Here is a 15,078-nt window from a genome sequence, read left to right as displayed (position 1 = left end):
GATTTATTAGAGATGAAACAGACTCATCAACCTTGTCATCCAGCACCACTAATTTATACAATAAAACGTTAAGCACTATGTACCACTTAACATTTGCATCATACCGTGCCGCATGCTCCCTAATTATCTCGAACACTCGAGTTTTCGTCCTCTCAAGCACACTCTCAATGTCAATATCCTCGTCCTCAAAACTGATGCGATGGCGAACTGCGCTTGAATTGATCCCACGAAGTCTGCGTTCCCTCGGCATGATACTGAAAAAACAAAATGATCAGGATGACATAGCCAATAGTATGTGTAAAGGAATGTAATTCACAATCAGTTGTGAATTGACATTCACGATGTTATCACAAGGACAGATAATGTTACATGAAAGATTGAGATTATTAACATTCGATAAAAAATGGACAAAAACTAGTCAGAATTTGTCGGCAGAAAATATGGCGAAAGACGGTTTTGTATTCGCAAGTGAACCGGATATTGTGCGCTGCGTATTTTGTTCAGTTTGTATAGGAGATTGGGAGCAAAATGATGTTGTAGCCAACGAACATGCAAAGTTTAGCCCAAATTGTAGAAGGAAAGGAAATATAACAATTGAAGATGAGAATTACGATAATAATATTCTACGATTATATGAAGAAAGATATTTATCATTTACTAATATGCCAGAAGATTTATCTGTACAAGGAGAGTACTTTGAAAAACTAGCTCCACACCATCTACATTGTTACATTTGCAAACCATTAACTGATAGAGCAGACTATTTTGCAAGAAATGGTTATTTCTTACATAACTATCACTATCTACAATGTGTGTTTTGTAAATATATTATCGTTGAACCATTTGAAAAAGTAATGCATTTACCGTTTTGTATATATTAGCAAGCTAATCTGTTAGTAGTGATCTTGTCTTTGCTGATACAACATCAAGCTACTGTACTGAGATGGATCAGTGGAGTCTTCAGATTTGTGCGTTCAATTCATTATAGATAGACATTTTAATCAATTAAGTGAATACCATTCTGTTCCTTTAGAAAAAATGTTCGGACATTTCATCTAAAGGAACAGAATAGTTTTGGACTGTGCCTGTTGTTCTACCCGATCATATTCATATGATTTGTAATTATATCAACGAATAAATAAATGAATAAAATCGTAGGCAGACAATTGAAAAATTACAAGCTTTGAGTAAACTGGAAAATTACATGCTGGTAAACCTCATGATCACAAACAGAGAGGTATGCATAGAATTCAATGTAATAACAAAAATGAGCCTTGAAAAACATTCAAAATTGTTATGTATTTTTTAATGCTGTTTGTAAAAAAATGTTTATTTGTGGTCTAGATTCCATCATAATAGGTGAGTGACGATCGCATTGATAGCCCAATCTTTGTAAGTATAGTATCTCATTAATTAAACTGAATTACAAAATATACATAATATATTGAATTATATCAAAGATCTTCATTTATTTACTTTATAGATTATACCCTGTACGTGGTTTATGAGAGGGATTATAGTGAGAAATTAATTATGCTGGTTTGCTTCTCATAAATCTAATTATAACAAAAGTTTTGCATAACTCTCTGGTGAACCTTAATTGATTATCATTTTTTAATTGATCTTAATCGGCTTTATTCATTAGTTTTATGAGGAACAATACAGTAATTAATATTTATTTTACAGTTTTTAGTGCTAAGTAGAATGAATTTTGTTTTTTGTCAATTCGGATCTTAATCTTTCTAAATTCAAAATCAATTGTTTCATGTGTTGTATTCTGTTTCAACGTGGAAATTAGTGAAGAATTGAAAAGTCGCATGTGCATAACCTTTATTTGAACAATTTATTTTATGAAATTGGGATGAAAAGAAGTTTTGGACTGTAGTCTGACAATAATTACACAGTCTATCAATAGAATTAAGAAGGTTATAATAGAAAACAATGCTCATTTAACAAAAGAACAATTAAATAAACTTATCTGGAATTTTTTACGAGATTCTTCAGATGAGACAGGCTTAGAACAAGATTGATAGCATATTCTGTTTAATTTCAGATTGGAGATGGATTCAATTTCATTTGATAAGAACTATTTTTCGAATAAAATCGATAAAAAATATAGATGTTGTTATTTCGAACTTATTGACAAAACAATATTAGAATTGAATAATTTCGGAGAAGAAGGACTAACGTTTGAGGAATATTTAACATTTATAAAACCTGGTAAAAGTGAAGAACAGAAGTCAGAACATATAAGCGTATGTTATATTATAAATAAGAATATAGTTGATAGACATCGAAGATGCGAATTAAAGGAAATTCCTGAATTTTGCTATTGTAATTCATTAGGTTGGTTGAATATTAAAATGTCTCATTGATGATAGAAAACACTGTCAAGATTCATGTTTGAAAAAATGATCCTTCCTTGTTGAAGGATCTAACATGGAGAACAATATTGTCCTCGGAGAAGAGGAAAATTAAAGTAAAAATGAACTTACATGTGTTGATTTGACGAAATGAAATAATCGGATAGGCTTCTCTCAGCTAGCACCTCGGCTATGATTTTCTCGATGCAGGTAAGGTTCCTTCACGAGAGCACAACTGCTTATGAGTAGTGAGGTGAGAAAATGCTGTGGAAAAACAATGTAACCAAACTGTAACACTAAATATATATTATAAAAATCAACACTTTCACAAAAATATGAGAATGTAACAAAAAGTTTTACTTACAATCAATAATGTTAGCGGTGACCTCTGTGGAGTATGCAGTCCAATTGTGATAGCCCTCCTCGGCAGCTAGTACGTGTAGTGCACTCAATCACTCTCCAAGTTGCATTAAGTGATAAGAAATGTGTTTTTATATATAGCTTGATGTACGCACAAGCTGACATCGCTCGGTCGCTCACTCACTCAAGGCCGGGCAACGCCCTCCCGACCTTCACAAGGCCGTTCCCGAGGAGCAGAATGGATTCACTTCAACTGGCAGTATATGAAGGCTGGATTAAAAAGGAACTTTGGATTTCTCTTTCGTAATAGAGGAAAAAGCAGTAGCGAGAATAGAAGATAACGCATGGGGCCATCTGTTTTTGAAATGCATTTCAAATAGATGAATTTTTTGCACAATCTTTAAGCTTATGCGAGAGACAGAGAAACGATGGGTGTATCACACTCTCTTGTACCCTCCGAATTATTCAATTTGCAATCACTTTATAATTTTACAGTATAAAGATGTAACAGATTCACTCAGTATAAAGATGGATTCACTTTGCATTTAAAGATTTTAGGGTTGCATTTAAAGTAATATCCTTGCATTTAAAGATCCTTGCAACTAACTCTAGAACGAGAAACTTAAAGAGTAATAGGGTTTTAGCACATCTACAAAAGAGTTTCTTATCTATACTAGACTGGGATTTAATCTGTCAGTATAAGTTGAATTGGGTTCTTAGAGATTCATGATGCTGAAGTAAGATCTGACTGAGAGAATAATTTGAGCATATCTTCCAAGGTTGACTCTCACTGTCAGTATTTAGCACATCTACAAAAGAGTTTCTTATCTATACTTTCTTATCTATACTAGACTGGGATTTAATCTGTCAGTATAAGTTGAATTGGGTTCTTAGAGCTTCATGATGCTGACTTAAGATCTGACTGAGAGAATAATTTGAGCATATCTTCCAAGGTTGACTCTCACTGTCAGTATAGCATTAGATGGAGTCACTTTAATTTGACAGTAGAAATATGGATTCACTTTAATTTGACAGTAGAAAGATGGATTCACTTTAATTTGACAGTAGAAAAGGGAAAAAGGGAAATTATTTTTTCCCTCCCCCTCGTCCTCACTGGGAGAGGGAGAGGGAGAGGGAGAGGGAGAGGGAGAGGGAGAGGGAGAAGGAGAGGGAGAGGGAGAGGGAGAAGGAGAGGGAGAGGGAGAGGGAGAGGGAGAAGGAGAGGGAGAGGGAGAAGGAGAAGGAGAGGGAGAGGGAGAGGGAGAGGGAGAAGGAGAGGGTGAGGGGGAGGAGAGGGGGGAGGATAGGGGGTGGAGAGGGGGGCGCATGCGCAGAGGGGGAGGGGGAGGGGGAGGGGGATTTGCGCAAAAATTTTTCCTTATTTCTCGCGGATTGCGCAAAAATTCTTCCTTGAACTCTTGATATTAGGCTACTATCCATTGAATAGTATTTGAATGCACATTTAGAGAATCTTCAATCGATATTGTCAGTAAGAAATTACTGAGAGTTCCATTATGATAATTATTTCAGAAATCAAGAAAATCTCTCATTCTTGATAAAATGAATGGATACTAGTTGTTCATAAAGCTTAACAACCAAAAAATGGATAAACTTACTATAAAATACAGCAGCTTCAAATCCAAAATGAAGAACACATTTAACGATCAACTATTTTACAAAAATAATGATGATTTTCGATCAAATTTTATCGGAGATTGACTCCTTATAAACCTGTATCGAATATTCCATAAGAATTTACCTACTCGAGAATGGAATGTGTTTGATCCTTTGATCATGCAATAGGTCCCCAAAGACCTAAATTTCAAAATGTGACATCTTGATGAAAAGGTACTCATGAACTTGTGTCTTTGTGAAAACTGAAAACCTCAATTCATTTGCTGAGTATGTTCCTCTTGAACTCCACTCATGTATATTGGAGATTTCAGACTCATCAAACATGAATCATCTTCATAAACATGGAAAAGTAAAAGTATAGAAGTGAAACATGAATGGAATACGAGCTTCTTTTGAAATAGGATGGAAACAATGAAGTCTCAATATAATCAATGCTGAGTATCAAGGTGATGATAATCCACTATTCTATTTAATATATAACAGTTCAGTAGCCCAGTAGGCTATATAGATAGCTAAAGGTAGGCCTATATTATATAGACAGGGACGAACTGTGCAGGTATTGTTCTATATACATTAGTGCAAGCTGAGCAAATACAGACAATAGAGAAGACGGCGAGAACAAACATATCAGAATGAAAAAAGGGAGAAAATAAAGAATAAAGAGAAAGCTTACTTGACGAAAGAGAGGGCATAAGAATATGGTGAGGAACAAGAAGATGTTGAAGGGGAAAAACTTTACTGCACATTGGGTTCGGTTTGTAGAAAGAAGATGGATCTCTAGATGAGATGATTTTCAGTAGCTGATTGTAAAACTGAAGAGAGCATTTTCCGTATTATTGGTGTAGTAGAATAATACATGATATCCAGTCATTTGTGACAAAAAAGACATCCCACGTATTACATCAGGGCTCTCCAACCTACGCCCCGCGGACCACATCCGGCCCGCTTATGGATTTTGTCCGGCCCGCCGAGAGTTATTGCAACAGATTTTTAAAAATATATATTTATACACATTTTTGACAACAACTGTGAGTTCAGCAGTCTTCTCTTACTAGCCACTCCATTTCTTAATAAATGTAAAATCAGCTGTAAACAAGCAGCGATCAACCATTGTGAATTATTAGCAAATGGTCTGCACGGACTGTACATGTCCCTGTTTGAACGCTACAAAGAAGGTAACCAACTTCCATTTTACAGTTCTCTCCCAGAAAAAGACATTAAAAATATAAAAAACCATGCTCGAGCTAAGTTTTCTCTTTTTTGGATCTACCTACAAGTGTGAGCAGACATTTTCAAAAATGAAGTTTGATAGATCCAAATACTAATGTCAGATGAACATTTGAAATCAATTTTAATGATCGGAACCACAAAGTTTGATCCTAAATGTGCCGACAATTCAAGTGGAAAACAAATTCTCACTAAAAATGAGTACCTATTCTCTTTTAGCATGGTAACTTTTTACAAATTCATGCATTGTCAAGTTTTCTTATGTGCTTTTTACACTCAATAAATTGGCCTTTGTATTAAAATGAAATTAATTGGTTTGTTTCTTCCAACTTAAACATACTTAAAACTCCTCATATTATAAAATAATTGTACACCCTCCAAATCCCCCGTCGTGTGTGTCCCCACAAGTCAAATTCCACGTACATCCTTGTTATTGGCCCTCTTAGCCTCCGAAGAATTAACAATGTGGCCCTTGGATAAAAAAAGTTGGAGACCCCTGTATTACATCATGCTCGTACAATCGTTACATAACTTTGAATTATTTGAAGAATATAAAAGATATTATTTGCCTGTTATGTTCAAGAGAATAATTATTTTTTATTAATCATGTTATTCATGCGAATAAGAACAGAATTATTTCCACACCAACTAAAAGGTCAGATCGAATAATATTGGTTATTATCATGAGTGTGGAATGTAATCATATTCTCAATGGTTATTATGAATGGACAAACTAAGCTCAATAAACCTCCAATGAGACTCACTGTCAACTCTCAGCATTTGTTGAATGGGAAAGCATTGATTTTATCTTCATAAGTAATGCTGAAAATTTTTAATGAATCTCGAAGTAATTCATCTCAACTATCAGAGGTTTTCCCTAATGTCGAATACATTGTATAACTGATTGTGTGTTATGCATGCAGCTATTATCAAACTGTTGTCTCATAACTGCGTTATTCATTTTATCATGATTCGAATTAATAATTAAACCTTTCAGCTGTTGGAAGCCAGTTCATAGAGATAACAATGGATATTCAAATCTCATTGCAAAAAGAATTAGGCAATAGCATAGAGTAAATATATTTAATCAGATTATTTGTCTCTGACAAAAGCCGGCCTCGGATGAGATGAATAAATTATATCGCCAATTCATTCATATTGAGTTTGTGTTTCAATCATAAAAGAGACACAGATAATATTATTTACAATGTTCGAATGGGGACTACAGGCTAAGCTAACAAAACTGTCCTCTCCCAATTTTTATAATCATGAATAAAATATTCTGTAATGGATGGGGTTGAGTTTTCACTTTTATAGAAATATTAGTTCAATTTCCTCTACAAAATCATTGAAACGAATTCACTTCTAGCTAATATTATATCGTCAGCTCTACAAGAAAATTGTCTTGTAAATATAATTGCTCAATATAGTGGGATTGATGAATAAAAAGTACAAACTAGATGTTGTTTTCCACTATTTAATTTCCATCACAATTTTTATATGTTGAAAATATTTTCATTGTGGAGAAATACCTCGACCTCAGTCACAGTATAACTATTATAGGGGATGTAATGATAATATGTGTTCTTATTATGGAGAGACTCCACATCATCAACATATTATAGTATATTCAGATCTAAAAATTCTGAGGAATTCATTGATGTGAAATGATTAGAAGAGAACGTAATCCAGACCCATCTTCCTTCATTCATTCATTCAATATCGGGGCACCGAGCTTCGCTCGTTATTTATATTCATTTATTGACTTTTGATAAAGTCACAATTCTTAAAAATGATTGGAGAAGGACTAACAGGCACAGCCCAAAACTGTTTCTTCCCGAATTTTGATTTATACACTATAATAGTCCAGAAAGTAGGTTATGTTCCATACACTTGAATTCAGGTTCAATTTTCTGTTCAAACATTTGAAAACAAAAACCTTATAATTTAGATTATTCACAAACCAAATTGAATAACAAAATAACACTCACTAGTCACTTAAAATTGTCAAATAATGATCAACTCTGAAAATTATGATATACTCTAGTTTAGGAGGATTATCATGTCATGTCAACAAATCAGATTATGTAGATCAAGTCGATTAAATTGTCTAGCTCGATAACATTTTCTCGCTGATTGATTATGATTACACAGCTGGAAAAATTTATATCTCTCTCCCACACAGGCACACGCATCTTCTGTTATCGAGAGACGAAGAAATTATCATCTGTTTTTCCAAGGATGAATTATTATCCTTTTCATGTCCTTCGGCGAGTTTTCCCAGGGATGAGACCTAAGCGCAATCGAATTTTAATATCATGAACATACTATATTACAATTTCGTCAAAATCGTTAGAGCGTTAGACGACTGGATCGTCCAAGAATGAGATCAGCAGGCTCGCTTCGCTCGCCTGCATTTTCCTTTTGAGCATTTTTATCATTTATGTTAGGACGATCCAGTCGGTGGTCCAGACTTAACGTCTGGCTAAACGGATATGGCGAGCGAAGCGAGCCTGACGGTTAGTAATATAATATTCCCAGGAATAGCTCTGATTGAAGTAGCAGTGCCCAATAAATTTTTCCGCAATAAATGCATTTCAATCTTCAACTTGGTGCCAACCTAACAAAGTCAACTCAACTTAATGCCAACCTGACAATATGATTAATTTAGTTACAAGTTAACAACTGTTCTATATTAACATATAGTATAGAAATTTTTCAATTATAATTACGAGAATAAGAAGAATATACATGCTAAAAGACGAACTTTAAACCCTTAAAAACCACCCTTAGAGTAAAAATATTGCCAAAAGATTTCTTAGTGCGCCTCTAAAGGGCCAACAGAACATACCTACCAAATTTGAACGTTTTCGGTCCGGTAGATTTTAGTTCTGCGAGTGAGTGAGTGAGTGAGTGCCATTTCGCTTTTATATATATAGATAGATATAAAAATATAAACAGATGAACAGAAATTGCTCGCTTAATATAATAGGATTATTTATGAACGAATCCAATTCGAAAGTGCGTGATTCATTATGAAGTCAGCATCTGATTAACGCATTTGTTTACTATTGTTGTATGTCATTGTATGTCAGGGGAAACTTTAGACAAAGCAGAAACTTCATTCTTTTCCAAGTCCACATAGTTTGTTTGTAGACTATGAAGACATAATGAGTACTACGGAAAATTATCATTAAATCATGGAAAATATTGACGAATGAAATGTGTTTCAAATGGAATCTATTTTCATTAACAATAATCAACAAAAGATATGTACCCAGATATACTTGGAATTTGAATCACAGCTATCTGCTGTATAAGGCGGTAAAAAGTAGAAGTGGTAAAAATTTCTTCCTTTAATTTGCAATGACTTACGTGATTACGTGAGTCTCACTATAGTCACTTATACTACTATTGTACAACTGTACTATTATTCAGTCAGAATAGTACTCTATAGTACTGTAGTTGTGATCGAACTACAGTATTACGATTATACTTGATCAGTTACTGAGCATTCACTAATTTCACAATATACCAATCTCCTAGAACATTAACTTTAATAATTACTTCAAAATAAAAAATTCAAAATTTTAAGATTAATATATATTCATAAATATAAAAATTTATTAATTTGAAGATTTAGAATTTTTCAAATTCAATGATAATACTCGCTGACACGATTAAGAAAATGGTAGGCCCGTTGCAAGTTCGTGGTACTGGCGACCTTATTGACGAGATGCGGCAGACACCAGGGAGGGGGTTCCGGGAAATCGGCCACCATGCGATACTTCAAATTCAAGATGGCGCAGGAAACGGTGTACCTCTCCAACATGGCGGCGACCGCGGTGCTGTTTTCCAGCTGCTCGGCGTTGTGAATTTGTATTTTATGCCGATTGATGGCGGTGTCTTTTCGGAAAATGATGACGTCAGCTTCGATAACCGCTTGCGACTGCGGCTCGCCTGCTATGTTCAGCAGGGTCGTGTTCGAGATGCGGGCTTCCCATCTGCATTAACAAATTGTGGGATTTGAAAAATGTGTTTGTTATAGTTGCTGGGTTATAAGAATATTGTTTCATAGGAATAAGTAGAATAGAATAGAGAATATCTGGCTCTATTTTGACCTAAGAGGGCCAAAGAAGGGCACAGTCAACACACTCTCTCTCACACTCATCGACTTGAACGATTATTTTAAAAGTTGAATGATTATTGAAAGTGGTGAATGAAATTTGAAGAAGGTTAATGAAATAGATATATTGTTGAGTGAAATTTGTGAAAGAGGAATAAGTTAATGAGAAGAGAAGAAAGGAAAATAATTGTGATATTAGTTCAAATTCTACAGGAGAGGGAAGATGTAGATTTATTGAAAAAAATCTCTCATGATATCACATCTGATTCAAATCTGATGAGAATATGTATTTTTAAAATATAGTTTGAGAAATTATAAGAGAAAGATAAATAGGTAGTGTACGTGAAGAATAAGTGAGAGGAAAGAATCGCTGAGACACGATTTCTAAGGAAAGAAAAGGAAAAGGGTGAAAGAAGTGCTTATTCAGTGAAAAGCTATAGGAAGATAGAGTAGGTATACAGTAATATGTATTTCTGTACTATGTTCTTGTCTAGACGTTCTATAGACCCATTGCTTCAATTTTCTTTCACTACTGCTTAATGTGAACAAAAAAACATGTTTTGACATGTTCATGGGTAGGCTACCATCTTTTCTTTAAATGAGTGCGATGATGAAAATATACAATTCAAACCAATAGACTAATTGAACGTTGTTTTAGTCTGGACACTGTCTCTTTCAATGTGGAAACACACTGTTTGAACCACAGAGAACTTATTTGAGAGTGTTTCGTCATAGGAAACAACATCAATTTCAATAATTGAAACATTGAGATTACAGATTACTGTTGAGTCAGTAAGGCTAGCTCAACACACAAAAAATTAGGATGTTGAAAAGATCTGAAGTCTATTCAAACAGCAAGTTGGATTAGATGTGTAACTGGAATTAAATTTCTGAAGCATGAAGATTCCGGAAGATATCATTCCATTTACAAAATCCTAAAATTAAAGCGGAGGAGATTATCATCAACTCACTTAAGAGTGAGTTTTGATTGGATTTCTGGCAGATTTAAGATCTTAAAAAATGGAGTATAGAAGAAATATATTCCTCATTCTTCATTCAAGAAATCGCAAAACAAACAATTATAACAAACTCACTTCTTCAAGTCCGGAAAGTACTTGTCGAAAATCATAGTGAACGGCTGCCCCGTATCTGTTACATTGCTACTTTGATCACCGTTACTGTTATCCGTTACTCCCCGAGTACAGTTGGCCTGTTCCGGCCAGGTACACAGTTTCCATTGCTCGTTGAATTCAAAGTCCTTGGGACACCGGGTGAGGATGGCAGATCCTCTGACGCATTTGTAGAACGTGGAGCAGTCGACTGGATTTGCTGACATGGAATTTTCTTCATCGCATGAGGTTTCCGATGAAGAGTTGTCAGGTAGAGAAGCTGCTTCAGAGAATTGAATCTGGGAAATGAAAAAGAATAGTTTCTTTATAGTACTAAAAACTGAAGGTTATTTTGTAGTAGATATCCAGAATAAGTGATATTCACTAAGTTATCAAAAATTTGAATCATCAGAATAATTCTCTGGTGAACTATAATATTATAATATTGGATTGTCCACACATCTTATCGCCTTAAACATACAGAAATAAACAATTATGATTGTATATCATTCGAATATATCACTATTCCATTAGGAAAATTTAGAAAAATATATGATTATTCCATCAATCAATAATTCAGTTGTTGAATTAAAAATTAGACCACTATCAAACTGAACAGAACCCAAAACTGTTAAGTTTGAACGATCAGGGAAAATATAAAACTAACTGAATCTGGTTCCTTATTATTTTGATAACTATTCAAAAATCTCCAGTTCACGAAATCTGAAACATATTGAGCAACAGACTATGAATAAAGTCATTTGACTGGCTGATGACCTACGAGGGTAGGCTGATAACTAATGCACACATGCTTGTGGGGCACAAACTAAATAAACTTCAGAAGCGCGCCTGGTGACATGTAGAAGTACTATTTCTCCTCTACACGGCTGCGCAGTTTGAAGGCGTTGTGCTCATCCAGTTTTGTTTGGTTAGTGACAGTATGGCGTCATGTTTTGTTGTTATGTCAACGCGAATTAAACAACGCGCTGTTATCGAATTTTTAACTCCTGAGAAAGTGAATCCTAGTGAGATTCATCGTCGTTTAAAGGCTGTTTATTGTGACAATACTGTTGATAGGTCTACCGTGAATCGATGGGTTATAAAACTTCGAGATTGCCAACCTGGAAAAGCCTCAATTGTTGATGAAACACCCAGCGTACGTCCAATCACTGCCACAGACGATAATCATCATAAACTCGTCGAAGACTTGATTCAAAATGATCGGCGAATCACTCAACAGCATATCGCAAACCAAGTTGGAATATCCAAGTAACATGTCGGCCTCATTATTGAACAATTGGGATACCATAAAATCTGTGCACGATGGGTACCACGCCGTCTGACAGACGAGAATAAACAGCATTGATTGGAATGCTGGGAACAATTTGAAGTGCTACCGTTAGGAAGGAGACGACTTCATAGATCATTATTGAGAAGAATCAAGAATTAAATAACCTTTAAACGACGATGAATTTCACCGGGATTCACTTTCTCAGCAGTCACAAATTCGATAACAGCGCATTGTTTGATTCGCGTTCACATAACACCAGAACACGACACCATTCTTTCACTAACCAAACCAAACTGGATGAACACACCTTCAAACTACGCAGCCGTGTAGAGGATAAATAGAACCTCCACATGCCACCAGGCTCGCTTCTGGGGGTTATTTGGTTTGTGCTCTACAAGCATGTGTGCATTACTTATCAGCCTACCCTCGTATAAAGATGAAAGGCTCATGAACAAGACACGCTAATCGTGATTGCGGCATTTAGAGGCGTGTCTTGCCTGACCAATCACAGCCAACTGCCATCAATATAGCTCAATATTTATCCTGCTCTTCCATGTTTCGTATCTTAGTTGTTGAGGAGAGATTCCATTGTTAACAGGAATATTGAAATTCAAAAGCTTGAATTGGAAGAGCAATCCAATTAATGTGAAATTATACCTTCCCAAAACACTTGAATGAGAGCAATACGTGAGATTCATGTTATAAAGTCAGCACTTAATTATCATTGGTTTGATATCCTTGTCTCTCATTATACAATTCATATAACTCTATTCTTTTCCAAATTCGTACAGTTGCCAAATCGTTCATAGGCTATGAAGGAATAAATAGAGTAACAGAATATAATTTGATCCCAATAATTATGATTTTCTTGTTATCATAAACAAATTATAATATTTTTTTGATCAACATAATTTTTATCATATTCTAGGGATATAATTGATCATCATTAACAAGAATCAACAAATTATGTCGGACGGATTCACCGGAAACTTGAATCACAGCTATAATATAGAAGGCGGTGAAAAAACAACCTGGCAACTTTGTTGTGTCCCATCGTTCCCATTAAATGCTATTATGTGGATCTCATTGCATAGGATCTTGAATTTGACAAATTGAATAATGAAATGGATCAGAAGTTTATGGAAACAATTCAATGAGCTTCATAACATAAAGCTCATAACAAAATAACAATTATGAATAGCAAAATTGGTTCAATTTGATTCAAAACTGATGTTTTACATCGATAATGATCCGAAACACTTCTAAAAAAGTGAAATCATAACCCTGTTTCGTACTTTTGAAATCTTATACAAATTTGAGAGAGAAACAAAAATTAGTACTAGTATTTTTACTCTCCCGATCAGTGCTTCCTTGTAAATATTATAAAGTAATTGATTAAATAAATAAATAATAAAGAACACTGGATTTATGGATGTATACCTCTGTATCAGTTGAGATTATTAAATCGTACCAAAACAAAGATATCATACATGATATCAAGAAGCAAACGAATATCAATCTATGGTTGAGAACCCTCAAGGGAAGTGGCTTATACATTCAACTAAACTGAATCCTATACAAACTGAAACAAAAATGTTATTCAACTTTTTCAAAAGAACTTCAAAAGTAAATTACTTAGTTCAATACTCACCAGAAAACAGACGGATATGATGTAGAAACAACATTTCACTGAACTAAATACGAGCTTCATCTCAAAAGCGAAGTCACTGGCAATAATTAAATCAAGCCATTGTATTCAACTTTATATTGAACAATAATGGGACAATATAGCTCTCAAAAGATTGTATTTACAGAAAAATGTCAACAGGTGCTCAGTCTGAGTTGAACAATAGCTTGCATCATGTTTGTCTTTAAGTATTGATTTTTGATACTGAGGATATTTTCTCAGTATCTAAAGAATATGCAACAGTGCGTTCAATACCGTACATTTATGAAAGAGAAAGCTTCAACAACTTTATTTGGAGAGTTCTAGTCCAGGGGCCTGAACGTTCCATTTCATATTCAATGGATGATATGATTAGTATTTCTGACTAGCTGGCCCGACGAACTTCGTACCGCCAAATAGTTAATGCATCTCATGACAAACTTCAGCTGGATGCACACCCGAGGAGGCGCGATGCAGAATTTTCCATCCAGGTGTTTCTTGCCTGTTGGTTTGGATGGAAGAACTCACGCAAACTGAATCGGGCATGGCGTGGAACGATGTGATGAGGCAATCTCATCACAACATAAGATCAACACTTTCTATCACCAAGCCGTGCCTCCTCAGGTGTGCTTAGCCTTAGCTTAATCTGATGCACTATATTTTTATGAAAATTTACCAACAGTCAGTACATACATTTATATCTCAATATGAAGTTCCTATGTGCTTAGTCAGTTGTGCAGCAGTTTGTATTTTTAGATATAGTTGAATGCTGCTTCCTGGAAATTGAATGATATATCTCCTTGCTGCTGATTTTCCCGTGCATATTTTAAATTTACAGCATTTCCAGTTCTCGACCTGAGTTTGGACGTCGGTGTTACATTATTGAGAATTAAAATTCTGTAAATCAATAGAAAGAAAATTGAAAAACAGATCTATCCAATGTACCTAGAATACTCTATTCTAGGTACCTTGGATCTATCGACGTCTGTTGGATGACGCAATGATTATAACAGCTGATTTTTATTTCTGTGTGTGGCCAGCTCACAAATCTTCTCCCATAAGGATAACATGTAAATTTTGAAGAACTGTAGGAAAGAGTCCTGAAGTCGGATTATTAATTTGATAGGCCATAAACCTGGTCCTCAACCTAACGAACACAGCTAAAAAAAATCATCAAATTCGGTGCACACATGGAAAAATTATTGAATATCAAAATTTTAGGCTCGATTTTTATTTATATAGACTAGCTGAGCCGGCGAACATCGTACCGCCGAATAGTTTCTCATGTAATCTCATGACAA

At 34.9% G+C, this 15,078-nt stretch overlaps 1 protein-coding gene and 1 long non-coding RNA gene across 3 annotated transcripts; both read right to left on the bottom strand.

Moving 5' to 3' along the window:
- Positions 1–2,495: 2,495 nt before the first annotated feature.
- LOC120351477 lies at positions 2,496–2,936 on the bottom strand. The gene is made up of 2 exons (XR_005571421.1): positions 2,728–2,936; positions 2,496–2,627 (listed from the first exon to the last, which is right to left on the bottom strand). It is a non-coding gene; the product is annotated as an uncharacterized LOC120351477 (long non-coding RNA).
- A 5,873-nt stretch (positions 2,937–8,809) lies between these two features.
- On the bottom strand, positions 8,810–13,918 carry LOC111052285. 2 transcript variants are annotated; one of them, XM_022338921.2, is made up of 3 exons: positions 13,552–13,783; positions 10,806–11,119; positions 8,810–9,589 (listed from the first exon to the last, which is right to left on the bottom strand). In XM_022338921.2, exons 1-3 carry the CDS (start codon positions 13,666–13,668, stop codon positions 9,241–9,243), a joined length of 780 nt encoding a protein of 259 aa, XP_022194613.2. In that variant the 5' UTR covers positions 13,669–13,783; the 3' UTR covers positions 8,810–9,240. The 2 variants fall into 2 exon arrangements, with proteins under 2 accessions (XP_022194613.2, XP_022194621.2); XM_022338929.2 differs by having other exon boundaries at positions 8,811–9,589; positions 13,763–13,918.
- Positions 13,919–15,078: the final 1,160 nt, after the last annotated feature.

Source organism: Nilaparvata lugens, chromosome 5, assembly GCF_014356525.2.
Source record: "Nilaparvata lugens isolate BPH chromosome 5, ASM1435652v1, whole genome shotgun sequence".
Classification (NCBI taxonomy): Eukaryota; Metazoa; Arthropoda; class Insecta; order Hemiptera; family Delphacidae; genus Nilaparvata; species Nilaparvata lugens.
The sequence above is the reverse complement of the archived record's forward strand: the minus strand, read 5'-3'. Positions and strand labels throughout refer to the sequence as shown.